At 41.1% G+C, this 22,445-nt stretch overlaps 1 protein-coding gene across 1 annotated transcript in view; it reads right to left on the minus strand.

Moving 5' to 3' along the window:
• Positions 1-841: 841 nt before the first annotated feature.
• The window catches only part of map3k5 (mitogen-activated protein kinase kinase kinase 5), a 65,430-nt gene continuing 43,826 nt past the window's right edge, over positions 842-22,445 (minus strand). The window contains exons 15-30 of the mRNA XM_030046630.1: positions 21,519-21,652; positions 19,361-19,488; positions 18,888-19,024; positions 16,251-16,356; positions 14,711-14,868; positions 11,531-11,708; positions 10,911-10,928; positions 9,560-9,737; positions 8,814-8,982; positions 8,492-8,677; positions 6,431-6,536; positions 6,028-6,271; positions 5,265-5,377; positions 3,978-4,099; positions 3,264-3,340; positions 842-2,136 (exon numbers count right to left, since the gene is read on the minus strand). Of these exons, the coding sequence (XP_029902490.1) occupies positions 2,076-2,136; positions 3,264-3,340; positions 3,978-4,099; positions 5,265-5,377; positions 6,028-6,271; positions 6,431-6,536; positions 8,492-8,677; positions 8,814-8,982; positions 9,560-9,737; positions 10,911-10,928; positions 11,531-11,708; positions 14,711-14,868; positions 16,251-16,356; positions 18,888-19,024; positions 19,361-19,488; positions 21,519-21,652 (2,115 nt within the window). The 3' untranslated portion in view covers positions 842-2,075. The remainder of the gene's footprint in view (positions 2,137-3,263; positions 3,341-3,977; positions 4,100-5,264; positions 5,378-6,027; positions 6,272-6,430; positions 6,537-8,491; positions 8,678-8,813; positions 8,983-9,559; positions 9,738-10,910; positions 10,929-11,530; positions 11,709-14,710; positions 14,869-16,250; positions 16,357-18,887; positions 19,025-19,360; positions 19,489-21,518; positions 21,653-22,445) is intronic.

The following is a 22,445-nucleotide window of genomic DNA, read 5'->3' on the forward strand; positions in this document are numbered from 1 at the left end:
GGTTGGCAGATGTTGAAGGACCTTAGCCTCCTTAGGAAATAAAGACGGCTTTGCCCCTTGCTGTATGCCACCTCCATGTGGCTCTTCCAGTCAAGCTTGCTGTCCAGCTGCATTGGGGACCATGTAATCATAAAGATGCAAAAACATACAGGACAAGAAATCATAACACCAGCTGGACTGCTCTCTCTCTCTCTCTCTCTCACACACACACACACACAGAGCCTCACCTCCCTCTTCTCTCTATCTCTCATTTAATTTAAAATGGGGGTTTTCTTACAGCGACAAAATAAAGACTTGATGAAGTGATGGTAGGAAGTTTTTCCAATTTACTTATGGACACAAAGAACCTAGCCTCCTATCATGGTGTCAATAATATTCAGATCATAACAAAAGATTGGACACATGATCATGATGGATGAATGAAAATAAAACAAATCTATCCGCTCTTCAGAATCACTTATGACATAGGCCTACAGTATATCATTTAATTTTATGTTTGCATATTTGTCCTTATCATTCAGCGAGTACTGGTTCTTAATCAAAGGGTATGAAGTGTTAATTGGTGAGCTGTGATGTAAAGGTACTTTGATGGCAGTTTTGTTTAATAGATGTAGTTTGTTTCAAACCAAGTAACCCACTGAGGCAAATGAAATGAAACTGCAAATCTAAACACTGTAATGACTGATGATCAGCGAACAATATTTGAAATGCATGGGCAAACTTTGATTTTTGACACATTTAATTGCAAATAAGCCTGCGACAATACTTATCAAACAAAGATTTGTGTCGGTCTTCTTGTCCAGCACTGCTTTTCATTATGAGAATATTTCTAAAGCATTTATTTCACAGTTCAAAGATGAAAAGTTTTATTTGACAGTAGGCCACAAATACCTTCAATCAACTACATATCAAACAAAATGGACATATACACTGTTTTTGATTATTTTTCCCCATTTTGACATCAATGTTTTAAATTAGAAAAAAAAGTCAAGATGATTTCATGTGAAATTTGTTTTCAGTTAAGATTTTCATCCAAACACACATCTGATTAAATAAATTGCATTGTAATGATCATATGTACAAAAGCAAGATAAAATACAGTTCTGTCAATGTACAACAAAAGAATTCAGCGAATGATCTGTTGTAATGTTAATTAGCAACTGTTCACTTTATCCCCAATGAGTTGTGACACTAGAGAATACAATACAATACAATTCATGTTTCAAATGTGTACTTTATAGTCTATCATCTCCAGCTAACATCGGGTCAGTCCACATGGAGACGATTCAGCTATGTTTAACAACATAATTTTAAAGTACATCACTGAAAACAATCATTCACAGATCATTTTTAAGACATTATTTACATATTACTAAAAAACAAAAAAACAAAAAAGGTTCATGGTATTAAAAAAAGGAAATATGGGGGGAAAAATTGTAACATTAAATAAGTTTCAGTACAGAAAAAAACAACAAAACAGCATGCAATGACATCCTTCAGATTACAATAAAAATGAAAGTAAAATTCTTTTACATATAGTAGTGATGATACGATGCCTATGACAGTTCTGTTAATAGGGAACAACATTTTCAAAAAGTCCACTGGACGTAGTATTTTGTCTCTCAGGCTTGTAATAGAAAACGGTCAGTCTCTAGTTTTGTAAACATAACAATGACCTTGTAATGATGAGGAAATTCTGCAACTGTTACCATCAAAATCATGACGTGAATTCTCAGGTATTTTAGCGGTAGGTTTTAATGTTGAACAAATTTTCATTTTAATGCACCAGTAGGAAAAAGCTGCTTCATGTGCATTAGGCATAATAAATTTAGTGGCACTTCTCATATATTTTTGCTTTCAAACATATTTCAAAAGAGTCCTTTTAAAACGATTAATATTCTCTGACAAGATTGGGCGTGGAGCTGGACAGCTCTTCTCGAGTTGGTGGAAAGCTGCTCTGCACACGTCCTTCCGCCTAAAGTCTTGGTCGTATAAATACTGAGGTAAAAAGGAGAATACTGAGTTGTTGGGACAAAGGTCCAGGCTTCTCTGAGTGGTTGGTGCCACTTAAGGCCTCAGCCTGGTTTCTGCCTGTAGTCTGTGATGGCTTTCCATAACTTGCACAGGGTTCCACCTCTGACAGGGCAGAAGGAGAGAGACAGACTGTTGTGTTACAGTGCATGTGGTTTAGTTTGGTCTGACAAACAGGAAACATGTGGAGAACAATACTGACTGGCAATTAAAGATGCACATGGAAAGACTCCTATGTAAAAATACACTCAATGTATCAATCTAAATCACAAATAGAGGCTACAACACAACAGAGACAACACACCTTAGATTTGCTCTAGTTACCCTATGAATTTTGGCTTGACATTTTCACCACACAGGAAGTGATGAATGAAAACGGTGTGTCTCCTGGACTTACCAAAGATGGCTGAACTGCTTCACAGCCTCCTCCCCGTCTAGACATTTAATTAACCATCATCATCTTATACGATTTCTGGGTAATTAAGTCTGTCAAATTTTCCAAAATTCAAAGACTTGGCCCTTGCTGCCTCTTGGGGCCACCAAAGTGCAAAGCTGCTAAGTGAAGCTTAAAGTAGATAAACAACTGTGTTATCTCTAATGCAGGTGCCCAACTTGTCCTGCTCGTGGTGCTAGAGGTAAGGTTATGGAGTCACCACCATTAACAAGTATCATCATGCCCCTAACATGAATGTTGCAACCTAATTTCATGGCAACACAAAAAACAGAGATATTAGTGTGTTGTATTATTATCTATCCCACATGAAAGTCATGTACAGATTTCAGGGCAATGCAAAAAATAGTTTTTGAGACATTAGTGTGCAAGATTAAAAACTGTAACTGCTGACAGCCCTAGAGGGAAGGTCATAGGGTTTAGAAAACTGTCAGGTTTCAACCCCCAGGCGACATAAATATTGTCTGGACCTAACTGTGGAGCAATTGAGCAACAAGGTGACTTCCCAATGAGGCAAAAAATAGAAAACAATGGGGATGCAAATTCTATGCAGGAAGTCATATTTTTTTTATTTTTTAACTTAAAGGCATTTTAACCAGATTTTGTCACATAAACTCAACAGCTACCACCCTGTTTTTGTAAGACGACGCAAACATGTAACCAGTAAAGTGTCAGTATTCCCTATAATAAAATAAATAAATACTAAATACTTAAAAAAAAAAAAATACTAAACACAGAAGTGACACTCTTCTGACAAAAAAAGTTAAGAAGCAATAGATACCTCAATCTTAGACTCTTCAGATCATCTCTGGTTATGTCACGGAGGATGTTGTCCAACGTGTATTCCTCCATCAGTATCTGGAGAAGAAAAAAAAGGACGGGATGTGGAATTGTTTTGAAATTATACTTCTTGCAACCGACAGATGTGGCTGTGTTCATATTTCAAGTTCACTGAGATGTTTTGGCTTCAAGTCAAGCCAAACAGCTTACTCACAGTTGCGAGGGGTTACACATAGGGCTTTACATCGACTACCCATATGCATACAGTATGTATTCACATAATACATTCATAGTATCTACAGTAAACAACCCTGCAGCCACACAGCACCTTCAAGACTAGTCAAACCTTGTGCAAAGGTTCATTTTGTAAAACTGTAAAAGGTAAAATACCAGTTTTTTTAAGATGTGAAAGTGGAATAAGACCATCTCATAAAAGATTAATTAAATATTGAAATGGATTAATAAATGGATGAGCCATGGAGGTGAAGTTCTCATTCAGACATTATGAGCGTGCTACAGTGTAAGACAGAGCTCATGAAAAATGCAACGCATATTCATTAGGGATAGAGAAAACAATAGTTGTTTATTAGTGTGCTGTGTCTGAACTACAAACAAGCCAACAGCTGACTAGACAGACTGCCTAATCTTATATTGGTAAGTGTGTTATGACTGCCACTGTAAAAGGTCTGGCTAAAGGGCACAAGCAGGGACCCACTCTGTCGATGGAGTCCTGGTCAGCACCATGACGCCTCAGCCATCTGGTCAGCTCCGGGTCCTCATGTCTCTCGGCAGGCGGACTCCACTGTCCCACCGGGCCAACGGATGATGCAGGGTTGTCTGCCAGACAAGATGATGAACAGACACATTGACACACTGATTCACTAAAGATTTGCACTATGAAGACTGGGTGCTACAGACCCAAAATGACGATATCAGAGTATAACACTGCTTTGGGTCACAATTTTTGTTTTGCACATCAGCGAGAAAAGAAACACTACCATATCAAGTGTTCTCTGTCTTATTTGCAAAAATAACTTTAATAACTTTGAGATAACAATATGAAATCAACAAATAGTCTTTCAAAAGTAAAAGTCTGTTTAGACGATTTAAAGCAAAAATACAAATACTTTCAGTATATTGATTAATTCATCAGCTAAATGTGTGGTTGTATTGCTCTGATACAGTGGATGTGTTTGCAACATTAAACTTTGTCAGGTGCACTGTGTATCGAATGGTTCATTATTCTCTGGTTGAGTTTTACTCCCCTAGCATGAACATGCAGGTTATTTTTATTTCTAGGTGAGACCACGTAAACTGAGACTGCATCCAATACATAAACACTTTGCACTACCAAATTATCTTTGCGCATTTAAGCTTCTTTGAAAGAGTGGAAGAGTTTAGCTGCTATATTTGCTGCTTTGTTTGTGCTGCGATTAGATTTGCACAATTTTTTTAGTGAATATGGCAAAACTCTGCACTCTAACCTCATATGACTGAGGTACAAAAAAAAAAACAACGCCCATGTAATGCAATCATAGTGTGTCTGGACCCTCATGTTTATCTGTTTCACCAATTTTTTAAGATCTGATAATGACTGGATGGAAGCGGGAGTCTTCTCAGAGAGCCACAGCGGAGCGCAAAACATAAAGCTAGCGATGCAGGACTTTATTACAGGGCAGGGAGAAGGGAGCAGGGAGAAATTCTGAACCAGCACTGTATGAAATATGCACGCATATTGAATGTGGATATTCTTTTCTGCTGCAGCCCCGCTGTGTGATTGAGATTGATGAAACAGGTGCTTTTTAACAGAAACACTTTGCCTAAAGCCGTTGTAAATGTTCTGTGTGTTTGCCCTGGTTTTGTGTAATCTTTACTCACTGTTCATGTTTTTATCTATTGTTCTTATGTGTTATGGAGGGCAAGCACACAACAAATAAATATTATGATGATTATTATGATGTACACTGACCCTGGGAAAAAGCAATGAAGTTGAGTTACAGACCTAAGGGCTCCGAGCGCAGCCTCAGCAGTCGGATCTCCTGCTCCCTCTCCTCCAGGACCTGTTGCAGGATGGCCTGGTACTCCCTCTCCTTCTCCAGCAGCTGCTCCAGCAGCCTGGGCCCCACGGAGCCGCAGGGGGACAAGGAGGTACAAGGAAACAGGACGAGAATATGTCAGACCTTTTTAGCAGTTTCTGATGAACTGTGTATTAACCCTTTGAAACCTGAGCAAACGACTGATTTCTTTCTTTCAAAAACATGGGAAAAAAGGCGATGAGCAACTTGGCAGGAAATTACCCGAAAATTTGCAAGAAATTACTAAAAGGCTACAAGAAAATGACCTGGAAAATATCTATAAAATAGGAAAAAGTGTAAAGAAAACTATATTTATAATTACTATAATTATATATTTAAAATTATGTTATAAAAATATTTTCTTTGGAGGCTAATTTTCATTGTTTTGCCGCTTAATATCAGACCATTTCCTTGTTTGTTTTTGTTTTTACTTTACATTTCTTTTCTTTTTTTTTAATTTTCACGTCATTTTCTTGTAACTTTTGTGTTCGAGTCATTTCTTGTTAAGTTGCTCTTTGCTTTTTTCTAATGTTTTTGAAAGAAATCTAATTAATCAGCTTAGGTTTGAAATGGATATAAGACTCAGGACATAAAAACTAAAAACTGAGAAAAAAATCAAAGGATGCTGGTCACTTAGTGAAGACATCCCAAGCTGCAGTGACCCTGACCACAGTCTAAACTCATGGCTACCTGTTGGTCTCCAGCTTCATCCTGCCGAGCTCCATGCTGACCGACCGCTGCGCATTGTGGGACTCGTGCGAGACGGTGGAACTGAGTGTGCTCACGCCCGAGGTGGCCACGGTGTCATCGTGAACGGTGACAGGAGGCGCCCGGCTCTGGTGGGTGGAGTTTCCCTCCGGTTCGGCATCATCGTCAACATCCTCCTGCTCGGCCGGGTCGCTCTCCGAGGCCAGGCTGAAGTGAGGCCTCAGCTCTGAGCACAGACACATGAGCGTCAGACTGATTTTTTATCAAAATACATGTCTTCTTCTTTCTTCTTGTTGTCATTATGGGTTTCAGAGGGGAGGTTAAGTGTTCAGTGGTGTAAATGCCATTTCATTCTCAGGTCTTTCCACCCCTCTGCTGGCGTTACCTGGCACCAGGATGGTGATGGCCGTCTGCACAGCTTTACGGATGATGTTGTCCAGTGCGAACATCCAGTGGGGCTTGATGTTGTGGTTTCGCAGCACTTTGTTTACCTGGAGACACGACAAAGAGGATGTTAATATCCAGAAATGTAAAACATATAGAGAAAGAAGAAAAGTGTTATGTTACATACAACATCCCCCACACCACCTCTTATTCTTGTAGTTCTGCTTCATTAGTTCCAGTTTGTTGTCAGTTGCTTTATGTTTAATACACCTTATTTCCTCCATTCTTAGTTAGATTGATTTTTTCTTTGTCATATCTCATTACCGTTGGTTGCTGCACCGGCCCATTTCCCTACAGCAATCATTAAAATTTCATTCCTTGCTGGTGTTATAATATTTCAGTCTGAGCTGCTGTATTTGCCCAATAGCAACATCAACGCTGATGCTGCCAGCAAGTCATGACCTGAGGAGAATATCTAGGAATCTCGCAAGAGGAAGTGACTCCGGCACACTGCTTAACGACACCCTGATGCTCCAATGAATCAAGCAGGAGAAAATGATAAACATCAGTTTGTGAGTTTTGATGCCACAGTCATGGACATATGTGGTCTAAAAACAAAACTACAAATGTCATCAGAGGCAAAACTCTTACTCACTTACTGAGTACATCTCATTTATGATCAGCAGATGGCACCAATGATCCATATTCCTGGAAGGTTACGCAATACCTCTTGCACAAATAAAAACACAAGCTCATGTCTTATTTAATCTCCATAATTGCATTTTTGAGGCTACAAGAAGATCAGCCTATTTACACAATGTGCTATTACTCTTGACAGATTCCTCTTTTATTGCCTCTATTTAAAGGTTAGAGGTATTTCACAGCCATTCGTCTGATCTCTGTGTTGATACAGCGGCAACCTGCTCCAGTCTACAGCTCACACAAAATGACATCAATGGTTTTTAACTCTTCAGAACCTGTGATTTGTGCAGAGGCCACAACCACCTCTGCCTACACAAACAGGAGGTGAATGGCATGCAGGAAATTTGCAGACAATACATTACAGATGCAAGTTTTTTTAGTGTCATTCCTCAGCACACCAGTGTAAGGGGGGATGAAATTATAGCTACTCTGGACCCAGTGCAATTAGGAAAACCAAATAAATAAGACAAGACAAAAGACACCCAGTTGTGTAAAAATACCAATGAATCTAAGATAAAGGATCTTTTTAACCCTCCTGTTATGTTAACATTTTTGAACATATTTTATGTTTGGGGCCCATTTGACCCCAGCAGTTTAAACTTCTACAAAATTATTATAACTAAAATTGTTATCAAAGTTTATGTGTCAGGTACTTATGTTTCTTTGTTGATTACCTAAATAGCCCTTTACATAAAACATAACTCCCCACCACCCCCACTTATACATCCAGTATTCCTATTTCGCGACAATGGAAAAATATTCAAATCACCATAAAATCTCACTGATTGATCTAAAATTGGAAAGAAATATTAATTTTTGGTGTTTTAATGGCTTTATATCATTTCTAAGTAACGATTTTTGTTATTTATAACCAATGCATTACAAAGTGTGTACAGGACATTGAAAATATATCATCATGTGAATTTCATGTTTACCCGGTAGTGCCCATTACATTAGGAACACTCATTAAATATGAAGCAAAAAAAATGATGTTAATCATTTATTTAGAGACGTTAAACATTGGCTGGGGTCAAATTGACCCCAAACATAATAGGAGGGTTAAAGGCGACCATATAAGGCTAACAACCTTAGCAGCCTAGAAAACCAGTGTTAAATGGAACCGGAGAAGCCACAGCGTCATCGCGTGCCACCAGTCAACATTAGTACAGGAACTGACCATCTTACGAAGCAGATTTTGCCCATAAATAAAGTTCCAAAGTTATGGAATGTGCATTTATTTTTATTTGTTCCTTAAGTAAACAGGAGCTTAAACATGAACTTGTTTACAGCAGCAAGAGCACATCACTTCTGGTGGAGCTCTTTCCCCAGGAAAAGAGCGACCAGAACACGGGGTACTTACAGCATCCTGGAAGCCAAACAGCACAACTTGCAGCTGGCTGATAGCAGTGCTGTCAAAGTCGAGCTCCAGCTTGAGCTGAGACAGCGTGTTGGCGATGATCTTCCTGTCTGCCATGCGAACAAAGTCAGCCAGGCTGACGACGAGGGTGGAGATGTGTTGGTGCTTCAGCCTTGTCTCCTCGGAGCCCTGAGGAGCAGGAGACACAAGGCTGAGGTCTATAATAATGAATGGGGGTTGTGCATTTGACAGTGTCTACATGTCTCCAAGTCTACAATCTACAGCACTCCTTCGCCCTCCTTACGGAGCTTCCTGTGCAACAAACCTGTGTGAGAGCCTCCATCAGGTTGGCCACCACCTTGTCCCGGTCCTCTGTCAGGATGTGGTGCAGGGTGGCTCGCCTCTCGCTGTCCTTCCTCAGCATAAAGAAGCCCGAGTCCTTCTCATCAGGAGATGGAGGGGCGCTGTGGTCCTCAAAGTTCTCCACTGGAATGCTGAGTAGACAAGAAAACAAAGGGAAAGAAATTTTGCAGGCAAGTATAAGACCACTGAATGTGGAAACAGATTTGTTAAACTGACAGCTTTTCAGCAATTACAACTCAACTTGAATGCAAACATGATGTCATAGTTTGTAAGTATCACTAATGCAAAAAAAAAAAAAAAAAAAAAAAAAAAAAAAAAAAAAAAATATATATATATATATATATATATATATATATATATATATATATATATATATATATTAATGCAAATCTCAGCATATACAGTATGTAAAATTAATTGCAGCTGTCAATAATTATGTATCAGTAGCCAACTCTACAATATTGTCAATATCAAGGTATTTGGTTAAAGATATTGTGATATTTGATTTTGTGCATATTAGCATCAGGTGCTTATCAGCATTATTGTTCTCAGTTCCTGCATTCTATACACTGTGATCCTATCTTTATATTCATGTGGTTCTTGATAGCCATATTTGGAGCGACACAGTGGCTCAGTGGTCAATAAAAGATCAGTATCAGCTCGCTACACTGGCAAACCATTACACTGATCTGATCCTGGCTGTCATACCTGAGGAAAAGTGACCGGGGTCCCTTGACGTCTCTCTCGCTGTAGCACTTGGTGCTGGGCTTGAAGATGAAGGGATTGGTGTTGAGGTCGTTGTCGGGCGAGACGGAGCCGTACTCACTGCTGCTGCTGGTGTCCTCCACCACCACCGGCACCGGCAAGGAGATGCTGCGCAGATACTCTGTAGAGCACAGACGACTTAAGATAAAATACATGATCAAATCTTAATGGTGCTATTACTGATGAGAGATAGAGGCTACCAATTACCTCCAACATGGTCTCATTTGTTCACAGTAATTATACCAGTGCAGAACATTTAATATGACAATGATATATTGATTTTGAAACATGCTGCACACAGCACCTTCAATAATCCAAGTGGGGAGACGAGCTTGTTGCAGCACCAACACAGTGAGGATAACAGCAACAACAACAACAAAAGAAATACATCTTGTCAATGAAAAGATTTACATTGATAGGGGTGCAGATTGGGTGTAGATTTTTCCCCCCTGCCATAGCAATGGCTTTAGTGTGTTTCTCTAGAGTCTCTTTTATAAACCCTGAGTTTTGTTTAACTTTACCTGAAAAATCAGTGTTTTTTCCTTTCTGTTTTATGTTTACATGGGAGCAATTAAATTAATTTTAAGTGATTGATTTCTATTATATTCTCACTTGATTCTGTTGTTGCAGACCAGTGGCTCTCCAGGGGTTCCCAGCAAATTACACAATATTTAAACTTCACAGTCATTTCATTAATTTGAATCTAAGACAGTGAAGAAATAACATATAAATGTCTTTTTTAATCACAAGTTCCAATCAGTCCACTGGTACCTACCCGTGTTAAATAAAGACAGTTGTCCAGTTCTGCACGTCATCATCTGACAGCAAAACAAATCCTCTCACATGTCCATTAAGTAAGGACTAATGGCTGACTTTGTGTGTATTTGTGGGGTTCTTGACATGAAAAACTATGGGAACCCCTGGTTTGGACAATAACCACCTGACTGGGAAAAAAATCCTTCAAACTGATAGCATTATATCATTGTGTTTAGTGTTAAGAGCTGTATCTAATCTATCTGGCTGTGTAACTACTGTGTATAAATAATGAAAAGGGGCTGATGTAGACATTCAGGTATTCAGCAAGTCAGGGGACACAATTTCTATTTTAAGTGCTTGGAAAGGGCAGAGTCGTGCTAGGCAGGTGGCAACAGATAGAAAAAAAAACAAAAACTGTAGCCTAGATACTCCTCAGTGAAACAGGCTGATGTTACTTGGAAATGACATGGTTTATGAAGTAGTCCCTCTAGTGGTGAGTACATCTGAAAACATTGTGCAGAAAGCCAAAGTATCTCACCTGACCCAGGTGTCAGAGCTGTGGGGAAAAAACAGATATCCCAGTTAGCAGCTATCACAGACCAAACCCTTAAAAAAAACATGACTAGCATAATAAAACAAAATCTCCAAGTATGCAATAAAGCACGGGTTCTTGAACTTTTTTCAGCTGGGGAAGGTTGGTCTTTTGCCCGGGTGCCAGGCTCATAAAAACATTACTGCTCATTTCACTCTGCCAGATTGAGCCTATTTTCTGGAATGCAGCCAATGAAAACTCAGGACGTGCTCACACTACTCTGCATTTTTGGAGTAAAAATGCTGTTTTTTTTTTTTTTTTTTTTTTTTTTTTTTGCTTTTGCTGATTTACAAAAGCTGGCAGACAACACTGATGCACATTTTCCCATAGTAGTAGCTAGATTAGATGCAGCAGCCATGCTGACTGGTTACAGTGGTTACAGTCAAAGCAACAGCTGCAACAAACATTTCTCCTCTTATTTCATACATTTTCATTCTCATTGTTATTGCTGTAAACTGACAACTGCCTATGTGAAGAGCTGCTTTTTGTCCTTTTGGTAGCTGCTCTCTGTCACAGTCTTACTTACCATGTCCAGTAACCTTAAGCTGATGACTTGTAGAACTTACCCGTGAAGCTGCTCTTGCTCTTCTTCTTGCGGCTGGTGACGGTGAGGAACTCGTCGGTGAGCAGATCGAAGGCGGTGGCGCGCCGGTCCGGGTCGGGCTCAAAGCAGCGCAGGATGAAGGCCTTGGCCTCCAGCGACATGGACTCTGGGATCTCTGGGTGGATCTTAAACATGCCCACCTAAAGACAATGCAGACACATACAGTACAGTCAGGAGAGGTGGAAGTATAGCTTTATGACAGGTAGAGGTTGAAAATGACTCTGAGGGAGACTTCCCTCTTGGTGAGAAAGTCGAGCACGTGGCCCTCCTGAGCTCTGATCTGTCCTCCCCTCAAGGCAAATGATGTGATTAACTGTGAGGAGACAGCTTTGTGTAAAATGATAGCGTTTATCTATGAGACTGTGCTGGAGGCCAGTGTGTAGCTTGAGGCTGTAGCTGGGAGTGCAACGCTCAAAGTTCAAGCACAAGACTTGGTTGCCGAATATAAGAGCACTAGAAATTCCTGTCATTGCTGTTGTGGAATGTTGACTTAAGATTAGGAAGCAGATGCCGCTCCCTCAAGGCATTCCACAAGGATAAGTGAAGACTATATGAGGACTGTGTTTAACTGTTAGGGAAAATTAGCATCTTGCATCGACATACATGCACAATATGTAAATACACAGAATAAGATGCTTTTAGAGCACTGATTGTCCTTGCATTATTAATAAATCTATAATCATTGGCCATTAGTAAGAAGATTCCAGTTTAATTTCCTTATGTTTTGTTTGCTGCGGTGTAAGCATTATCAATTTGCCATGGTGAAGGCATAATAACATGAGCCTCCATGTCATTCACAGCCATGTTACATGTATGGAAAATTCCACGGTTCAGGGCTTTGACATGAATGGTATAATGTTCTCCAGACCACCCTTTAAGATCTTCACCACTGTTAATGGACCACATATGGCTGAGAACAATATTTCACTGAAATGGAAGCACTTTATATTTCCATCCGAGACACATGCACATTAGGTGGGTAAATATTTCAAAGAAAAGACACGTGCACACAGGAACTGGAAAAACAGCGGGTGTCTGTGTAGGATCAGAGGTCCTCTACACATCTGCGTGTTTGTGTTCAAACAAACCTGCCCACACAGATAATATTTGGAGTTTCTACTGATGATGATCACATCGCAGCAATGCAGGTGGTGGCACAATGCAGGTGCTTAAAGGCTGATTCATTGCTTTAGCTCCCCGAAAAAAAGGTCAACCGATTTGCACAGACTTGGCGCTCGCTGACGATTACATTTTATCGCAGGTTTCTGATGACTGTAACAAAAGCAAGGTAACCTGTTTTTAAAGCAGCAGTTATTGCATATAAATTAACTGAATGAAATGAACTATGTCCACATTTTTGTGGACATATGCAAGTGAGGCAGGGGGTGGGGAGGGTGCACCAGGGTGCTGTGGTCCAAGGGCACCAGGAAGTCTTTATCTGGGCTTGGACACGCGCAGCCACCCCTCCAACACCAAGACATGGATTAGAGCGGTGTGACCTCCTTAGGTTCAATAAGCAGGAGCTCAAGTGGGAGGTGTTGAGTTAACGCTCAGATAAACTTGAAGACTACTCAAATAACATGAAGGAGTGCACATTATGAAGAGAGAAGAGAGCAAAATCATCTGAAGGTAGCACGAAAAAACAATGATAACTGGGACTCACTTTAAGTTTACATCTGCAGAGGAACTATTACATCGGTGCACCGCTGAGGAAAGTAAAAAACATGACACCGTGAAACTCAGCAGCGTCTCAGCAGCGAGACAGAGACACAGAGAGGAAAGGAGTGTTCAGCTCACGGCTTAACCACTGGTATGGATTGATGAATATTGATCAGACAAGTGTTCGTTTTGTTATTGATGTTGCGAGCGCTTGTTAGTGATTTACCTTAATGTAATTTTAAATGATGATTGGTAATATTTAGCTGCATACACATCAATCTGCCTTGCTTGATTTATGTTTGTAGACTACCTTGTTGCTTATGAGGTGATGGTGATGTATATCATTGTTTTAGCACAATGCTGCAGACAGACAGCTTATAGAATTAAGTGCATTTTTGATTTGAAGTCTAATTAAATGGAAATACTGCAATTACATAAATGTCAAAGGAATGGGTAAAAAAGAAAATGTCTAAATTAAAGCGTGGATGTCTTTCAAAAGCGTTGGCATTTTTCTTTGTTTTCTTTAAAGGTTATCGACCGGACTAACTCTGCTACTAATGTCAATAACTCTGCTGAGTGCTCTTGTTACTTTCACTAACAACGGAACTGGACTGTAACAAAGTAAACAAAGCAAAGAGGAAGTGGACTGAAACTAAAAGGAGGAAAAGAAGAGTGAGCAGTCCAGTGCGTCCTTTGAAGTTAGGCAGGCCGCTTTCAAGTTAGTGCTGCAGCTGAACCAAACATAGTATAACCTGACATCTGCTGCATCAGACACACAATGAATACAAGTCATTCAATACTGTTTTTAGAAGAATGTTCCAAAAAAGCTGATGTTTTTCCCAGATTTAAGCAGCTACTACTACAGCAGTGGAAACAACATTGTCTTTAGCCTCCACTCCACTGCAAAACACAGTAAGCTGCAGCTTGTTTAAGAGTCACCTCACTTAACCTCAAGAAACATCTGCTTTTTTTTTTTTTTTTTAAGCAAACGAGGCTGCAAGGTCACTTAGCCAACCACTCGCTATTAAAAGCAACATCAGTCTACTGGCCACTCCCAATATTTAAGTGTGCTTCTACTAGTTACTTGAGCCTCATGCACAGATCATCAGGATGTAACTGCAGTGAGACATTTTGCTGCAAACAACCTAACATGATCTAAAAAAGGCTAAAATCAGCTCTCCGTTAAAAGCAGCATGGGAATTAACCATGTCCTCAATTCTTCTGAGAAAGCCAAGTTGTACATTTAGAAATGCAAACACCAGCTGTACTTCACGGCCCTCCAACATGTCTGCCAGAGAACACATGTGATCACTGAAATGCCCTCTGTAGTTCACATTAGGACACATGCTGCTGCCGTCCTTCTTGCCAACACCATTTTATGGGAGATGTGAAGTACAGAAACAACGATTCACCTGCCTGCCATCCTCCCGGCTAAGATTAAGAAAACTGCCCGCTGGGAGCGATGACCCCGGCGCTCTCTCACCTTGAACATGGCAGCTTGTGGTTCGCCCAGCTCATAGAACGGTGGTTTCCCAGTCGCCATCTCGATGATGGTGCAGCCCAGAGACCAGATATCTGCTGGCTTGCCGTAGCCCCGAGGTCCCTTATCTATGATTTCAGGGGCCATGTACTGTAGTGTGCCTGAAAAAAATAAGTAAAAACATAATATAGCACACAACATAATATAGATGTGTAGCTAGACATTTAGATTATTAGATTATTAGATACATGTCCCTTTACTCTTAGGGCTTATGTAAGCACTTTAGGTAATTCTGCCAATAACACAATCCGAAACTATGTCAACAACGTCAGAAGTGTGCTATGTGCTTTCATGCTTTAACACAGTAGGAGGGGGTGCCGTACGAATGGTTAAATATTAATAATAATGGATTTTGCCTTTGACGGACTTGTAAAGGACAGGCAAACACTAAATTATTTTAATTCTATGCAGTCTACAAACTCTAAGAGGAGCAGCAAAGTGCTTCAATCACTGAGCTCTCCTTCAGGCAGCTCCAAAACACTTTTGCTCTCTACGCTGTGAAGTGGCTCCCACTTTCTGCTGCATTTTGTTGAGTCCCATTTGCATAAACGAGGGTTGAAATAATCCTTGCAAATGACCCTGCCAGGTTAAGAGACCGGGCATTGTGATGCGTCTGCAAAACTGCGATGATAAAATTAAACTTTACTTAAATAACCCTTTTCAAAACCAAGGATGATAAAACCGCATCACAGTCTGGAAAGTGAAACGTGGAACAAAAGGTGCATGAAAGAGAGACGCTGAATGCGAAGTGGATAAGAACTGGTGTGAAAGCTGACTGCTGGTTAGCCCTGTTGTGTATAAATGCATTGATGAAACAATTCTGGTAAATGACCAATCAGATTAAGTGACGTTTCACTGGGCTCAGGAATTTGTGGGGGCAACACTGAAGAGCCTCTCTCTGACGTTAGGTAATCAGAGCGCAGCACAAAGTAACATTCACAGTAACCACTGAAAGGACTCTTTTGTTCTAATAATAGCCTGCTGTGTTTTTGCTGCTTTTAGAAACTAACCTACTGTGCTAACGCTGCCAGTGACACATTTATAGCCGGTCTGAGCTATAAAAAAGGACAAGCATTGTTTCCTGAAGGAGCTCTGCTGTACAGGGCGAGTATCAATCTCCTCCAATCAGCTACCAGACTGTTTGAACTAACAGGTCAAACTGAGCTGCAATTGGCCGCTGTCAAGGTGACATCACGCTTGCACAAACCTGCCTGATCTGACTGGAGATGTCACACCAAGCCCAGCGCTCAGAATAGCAGCAGCTATTCTCAGAGACAGTGTTCACATGCTAAAGAACCACTCCTCTGATTACTTGTCTGAAATGCTAAACAGACACAGACAGACGCAGGTATCCACGGGTTTCCCTCCCTGCTCAGCACAAGAATTTACGATGACTGGGCACTGACATTCAGCAGCTTGTTCTTGTTGAAGCTGGACGGCCCGTGCCAAAAACAGACTGAGCAGACATTCAGTCAGTGCGTACCAGTGAACGTCTCAGTGCACGGGTTGATCCCCGCCAACCTCTTGGATGTGCCGAAATCGGATATCTTCAGGACGCCGCTGTAGGTGTTGATGAGAACATTGTCGCCCTGCAGATAGAGAGGAAGTCCGTGAGAGCAGCTGCAGAAGTCCCGTCTTTAAACTTGTGCTTACACCACACTGAGAATGAGGAGAGATTCCCAAACAAAACAAAGTGATTGACATTTCCCTGAAGGGCTGCTCATGCGACCGCATTGTTAAATCAGGTGGAGCTGCGTGTTGTGGACACGTGGGGAAAAGCCCGTTGACCTTAATGACTTTCTGTGCTGGGAATATAATCAGTGTAATTGAGAGCAACTGAAACAAAGCAGGGAAGGCCTCGTGCATAAGAATAAGGGGACACCATCATTATTATCCAACCCAAAGTGGGGGAAAAAAAAGCTCCTATCATTAGCTGTAAAGCTGATGGAATGCACTGCCAAAAATCACATTCACTACATGAGACTGCTCAGTGGAAAAAAAAACAAAAAAAACAATGAATTGGTGCCAACAGAACAATTACTTGAGGACACACCACTCAGATTTTTAAAACAGAAAGTCCTTATATCTTCTGAAGCTTTTATTTAAAATTTTCCTCAAGAACACACCACTCTTCAGAGAACAAGTTCGCTATTTTGGAGCCTAGGTCCTATTTACAGATCATCTGGCATCATCCTCAGACGTAGAGAGCATCACTTCACCAGTTCTTCAGTATTGATCCTGATATCGATGTGCTGCAGGCTCCCGATTGGCTATAATGGCGGTCAATGGGGCAAATGTAAATGAGTTTTAAAGACCTAGATAATGATGCTTTTCCGAAACAGAAAGCTTGGTGTTGACTGTCTGAATGTTCTCCTGAAAAAGGGTTCACAAAATGCTCGTTAAATCACAGAACCGCTTTGCTTGGAACGGCTCTACTTTATTTCACAAAACCACACACTACCTTTCAAACGCTGCAGCTAGACCCCACCCAGCCGGCAGAGAAGCAGCCAAAACAAGCCAGAATGCTGTTTGTGATGCCTTTCTAAGGAGATCAGTAAGAGCGTACACCGATCTTCCCATTTCGAAAAAGCAACATTGTCTTAGCTTTTCAAAGCCTTTTACAATTACCAACCTGCCTGCTGTTGTGGCCGAGCAGGAGTCTGCAGCACATTGACATCAAGATCAACACTGAAGCGAACGGTGAAATGATGCTCTCTATGTCTGAGGATGATGCTGGATAATCTGTAAATAGGACCTAGCTCCAAAATAGCGAACTTGTCCCTTAATATGTGACATCACCTTTGCAATGCTATTTTTTTTTTCTATTTCTATTTTTTCAATTTTTCCATTTTTTCTGTTTAAATCTTTTCAATTGTATTTTTCTGTCTTGATTTCTACTGGTGACATACGGTATCTTCTTGTATTAAACAGGGGTGATGCATTCGGCACAGTCCTTCCTTTTCGATCATCTATTTTTTTTGTCTCTGTGTAAGCTAAGTGCATTTTGCTGTGGCGTTTCTGCCACAGAATTTGAATGGAGTGGAACAGTCATTGTACTGTTTAACCGGGGTCATTTGCCTGGTACAGGATGAAAGGGTGACGATGGTTAGTTGCTACGGTGACAGTGCAAGTCAGTAGGGGCCTTGAAGTGTCACACCAATTGCCTAGCATAACATTATCACAGACTTTTGCTTCTCCTATTTGCTCCTCCAGTCAACATCTGCAAACTAGCAAACCGAGCTGGTGAGCATCAGCTGACATATCTTTTACTTCATGTAACTCCTTAAATGCGACAAACTGTGTAGTTTAGACTGTAGTGGAGAAGAAAATGGTTTGCTAACTTTAAAGCTTGTATAGGATTTTTTTTTTCTTCACAATTTTGACAAATCACGTTCATACACAGAGGGTCCGAGCCAAACAAATGCACAATGTCCCCCTCAGGCTTTAATCTCATTTGTTGCATAAAGGGAAGACGTTTTGTCAAAATCTGTTTGGTGCAAAACAAATAACCAAAAATATGAAGGATGTGTCGCTACCTGAGTCCAATCATGTCTTGTGCACCCACAACTACTGCTGCTACGGCAACGGTACACATAAAAACGTCCACGTTCAAGTCAGTGCTCTTACTGTGACACTGACTTGACTGTGAATGACCGTTCTGCTCCATTCATGTTCTGTGGTTTCTGCACCGCTCCTCCCTGTCAATCAAACAATATAGGCAGACCTGTCATGCCTTTTTCCTGGGACCTTCTGATGATGTCGTTTCTGTAGGTGGCGCTCTTTTCTTTGTCCATTCATAAATCATGGCTGCTGTGCTAACTCATGCCAACCACCCAGTTCCTCTTCTGTTTATCCCAAACAAACACAGCACTTCCTGTGCACCGGGGGAATTTTCCCAGGAAAGAGCAACTGGACACTGAATGCTTAGAGGAAATGTAAAAGACTTCATGAGCTGGTGCCAAAAAAAAAAAAAAAAAAAAACCCACTATGATAAGGACTTGAAAATCCATCTACAATAACCTCGACCATTAAACAACGATTCCGACATTGAGCCTGCAGTATAACAATGACACATCAAAGGTAACAAAAGCCTCCAACTGCATAACCTCTCTTAGATCACCTTGATGTCTCTGTGTGCGATCTGGTTGTCATGCAGGTATTTCAGTCCTTCCAATATTTGCCGTGTGTAGAAGCCGATGGTGGGCTCGTTGTTCTTCAGAGGACCCCACTTGGACCTGAGCAGCGCAGACAGACTCCCTACACACCACAGGACACAGTACAACAACACTCAGTACAGTCAGCAGTACAGAGGTGCAACATGCACAAGTTTGCATATGGATGTCACGTCCATTTTTCCATGCTCATACTATTAGATAAAACAACGGCCATTACATAACAGAAAAGTTATAGGTGATTTAAAGGCGGACACAATTTAGGCAGCCAAAGACCTGAGTTGAAATCTGACAAAAACGCCACAATCTCTTCTAATTTTGCGCTCTGAATCATTTATTTATGTAGTATCTGACACTTAAATCATTTTGAAGAAAATGCTTCTTCTCTTTCATTTCATCTTGACAGTAGCTTGTCGCTCACCTCCAGGCACCTGCTCCATGAAGATCTTGATGAAGCCGTTCTCGCTGATGGAGCCCAGGTACTGGACGATGTTCTTGTGCTTCAGGTGCTTGTGGAGGGCGATCTCCTCATGGAGGGGCTGGGAATACCTGGGAGGAAAAAAAAGGACACCCCAATGTTCTGTTTAAATCTGTGGCAGGCAGCAGGAGATTATGGATGAATTGAAACAGATCAACAAACGCAAAGCAGGCGCATGCCAAAAGCCTAAATTAGGTGCTTGACTGATAATAGTCCATGAAATGTGAAAACAATAGTCTGCACACTCGAGTTGGCATGTGGTGGCAGCACTAAAAACCTTTGGTTTATTTACTGTTGCCACCACATAAAAAGCTTTGACAGCCAACTCTAGTGCGCACTATGGTTTTCACATTTCAGTGGAAATTTACTAAATATACACACACACCTTTCTCTGTTAATGTCTTTGTCACCTCGCAAATGCTGATTTTTTTCTTCCCTTTCGGCAGAGGGAGGGCTTTATTTGGTGTATTGTTGCTCTGTCATGTTTTGAATGAATTCATTCAAGGCTTTGAGCTAAATGCTCTGAATTCAGACTGTTTGTGAAAGAAACATAAATCATAATACCTATTATGGAAACATAGTAGCTATATAAAACCCAGGCTGTACCAAAAAATACTTTCACCAGATCAGACTAAATGAAAACAAAACTGAATTTACACATTTATAAAAACTTAACTGATACGATAAACCCTGAATGAAAACTACATAAAAACAAGTAAAATATACAAACCCAACAACCCTGATCCCAAACTAATGGTCTGAGTCTATATTGCAGAATTAATATACTGTTACGGTGTTGCCACTCGGTATCACCTTACGCTCTTCAATTTAATTTTTTTTCCCCGATGTAATTTTAATTTTATTTAATGTCTCTGAGCTGGTGCCGGCAGTGCAAAAAGCAGCATCACAAAGTGAAACAGTGTTTGTCAGACCGGGCTGAGAGACAAGATGTTGCTTAGGGAGAAGTCGCTGTGACTCTGTGTCAGCTGCCTCTTCCTCAGGGTGACACATCAAAGTGGAGAGGATGAGTGCGAGTAGCAGATGCCGACTGACAACATGCCAGTCTGCAGCATCTCTCAACACTTTTATTTACACAAACACAGAGAATAAAGGCTCCACTTTAACGTCTGACCATAACAACAGTATTGTGCCTCTGACGCTGACAGCACGCCCGTCAGCAGTTTCTACAGCTTTCCGTGTGAATCAGACCATCTCGCTCCCTGTCTAGAGGCTTCAGAGCCGCGTTATTCGCACCGAGTCTCAGCACCCTCAGCACCCGAGCACCCTTAATGACTTGGTGGTGTGTGATGAGCGGAACGATGAGCGGCAATGTGCTCATCTAGTCAGTGAGAGAGTCGTAATTAGAGACGAGTCGGTGGAACAACGGTGAGACAATTATTCTGAGCGTAGACAGGGAGGGGCTGACATTACCGGCAACTCTTTTTTTTCCCCCTTCACATCTCCTCAGTCACTCAGTCATTCGAGCCCACTGAGTGCCAGTAAGTGGCACTGGGCTCATTGTTGACCTGTCAATCACAATCGGAAAGTAGCACTTTGTTTAATTACTCAGCAGGAACGCTGGATAAAATAGGGGCAATAACAGGTAAGGCACCTGTTGTTACACTGCCAATAATTGAATCTTTGCATGGGAATAAAAAACAAAACAAAACAAAACAAAACAAAAAAAAAACAACAGTTGTGACAAAGTGATCAGAGAAAAAAAAAAAAGAGCTCCCAAGGCATTCTCAAAAAGGTTAAACAGCCTTTGTTAAATGGGTTATAGAATGTTCCCCCTTACACAGCATCAAACCTTGGCTCAGCTGGATCAGCTGATCTATAAATCAGCTGTCAATCTGGAGGAAGGTGCAGCATGACGACGGAAAACAAATGAACTGATGTTCATTTTACAGCTCTCACGGCTGTGTTTAACCACCTTGTCATTATTCACCACAGGATAATGAAAATGGATGCACGAGTGGCATAGTCATGGTCCCCTGTCTGCATTTTCAGCTTTCTTTTGTTGCGCCCAGTATAAAAATATCCACAATCACATTCTAGTTTACACAGAAAGCACGGCTGAATGCCCAGAGGAGATACTCACCGGCTGTCTCTCTCTGGTATCTCTTTGATGGCCAGACGGACCTGGTTGCTGAGGTCCCGGCCTGCATACACCACTCCAAATGTGCCTTTTCCCAGAACCACCCTCTCTCCATGCTCATCATACTCGTAGTCATACTGTGGATAAAATGGTAGCAAACACGCCGATTTGAGAAATGCAGAAAGGTAAATAATTCTCTTGAATGCAAGTCATCAATGTAATCAGATTCGTTTTGCCTATTTACGTTTTACTTTTCCTCCCTGAATCAATAAAACATGCACTAAAATTACCAGTTTATTCTAGTGCACAAACTGGGATTTTACGTAAAACTACTGGACAAATCCCCAGTAACAAAAGGTCCCCTTATTTTCCTTTTGTTCCTGAGACAGATTAAAGTAAGTAGCGACCCGAGTGACACACACAGCAGGTTTAGCTTGCAGAGTTGAAACAAACCCAGGTAATAACACCTGCAGCTGACTGACAGAAAGCTGTTGGACATTTGATCTGCACCATGCTGCTGACTCAAAGAGGGTGTGTCTGTGTTTTGGGGTAATTAGCCTTTCTTTTTCCAAGGCTCCATGGGGAAGGGAGGTGAATGCAGCAGCAGGTGTTTGTCCTGCCGCGTCCTCTGGTGCTTTCCATGGCAGAGCAGAGAAAAGAAACCCACGCGCTGTCAGGCTCTGCGCCAGTTACTGTTTATTCCACATGGACCTACAGCTGCGTTTCCATTCAAGTCTTTTTAATTGAACTGGGATGTACTGAAGAAGAAAAGTTGAACAGAAAATGGTCAGATTTGACTTAATTTCCCCACTGGAGACACGAATAATGGGCTCATTAGCTTGCACTAAGACTTAGAAAACTTCAATTCTATTTCATTCATTCACTCATTCATTCTTTGGGCTTTCATCTGCCATTGCAGTATTGTGCCTA

The sequence above is a fragment of the Myripristis murdjan genome, chromosome 24 (genome assembly GCF_902150065.1).
Source record: "Myripristis murdjan chromosome 24, fMyrMur1.1, whole genome shotgun sequence".
NCBI classification, from domain to species: Eukaryota; Metazoa; Chordata; class Actinopteri; order Holocentriformes; family Holocentridae; genus Myripristis; species Myripristis murdjan.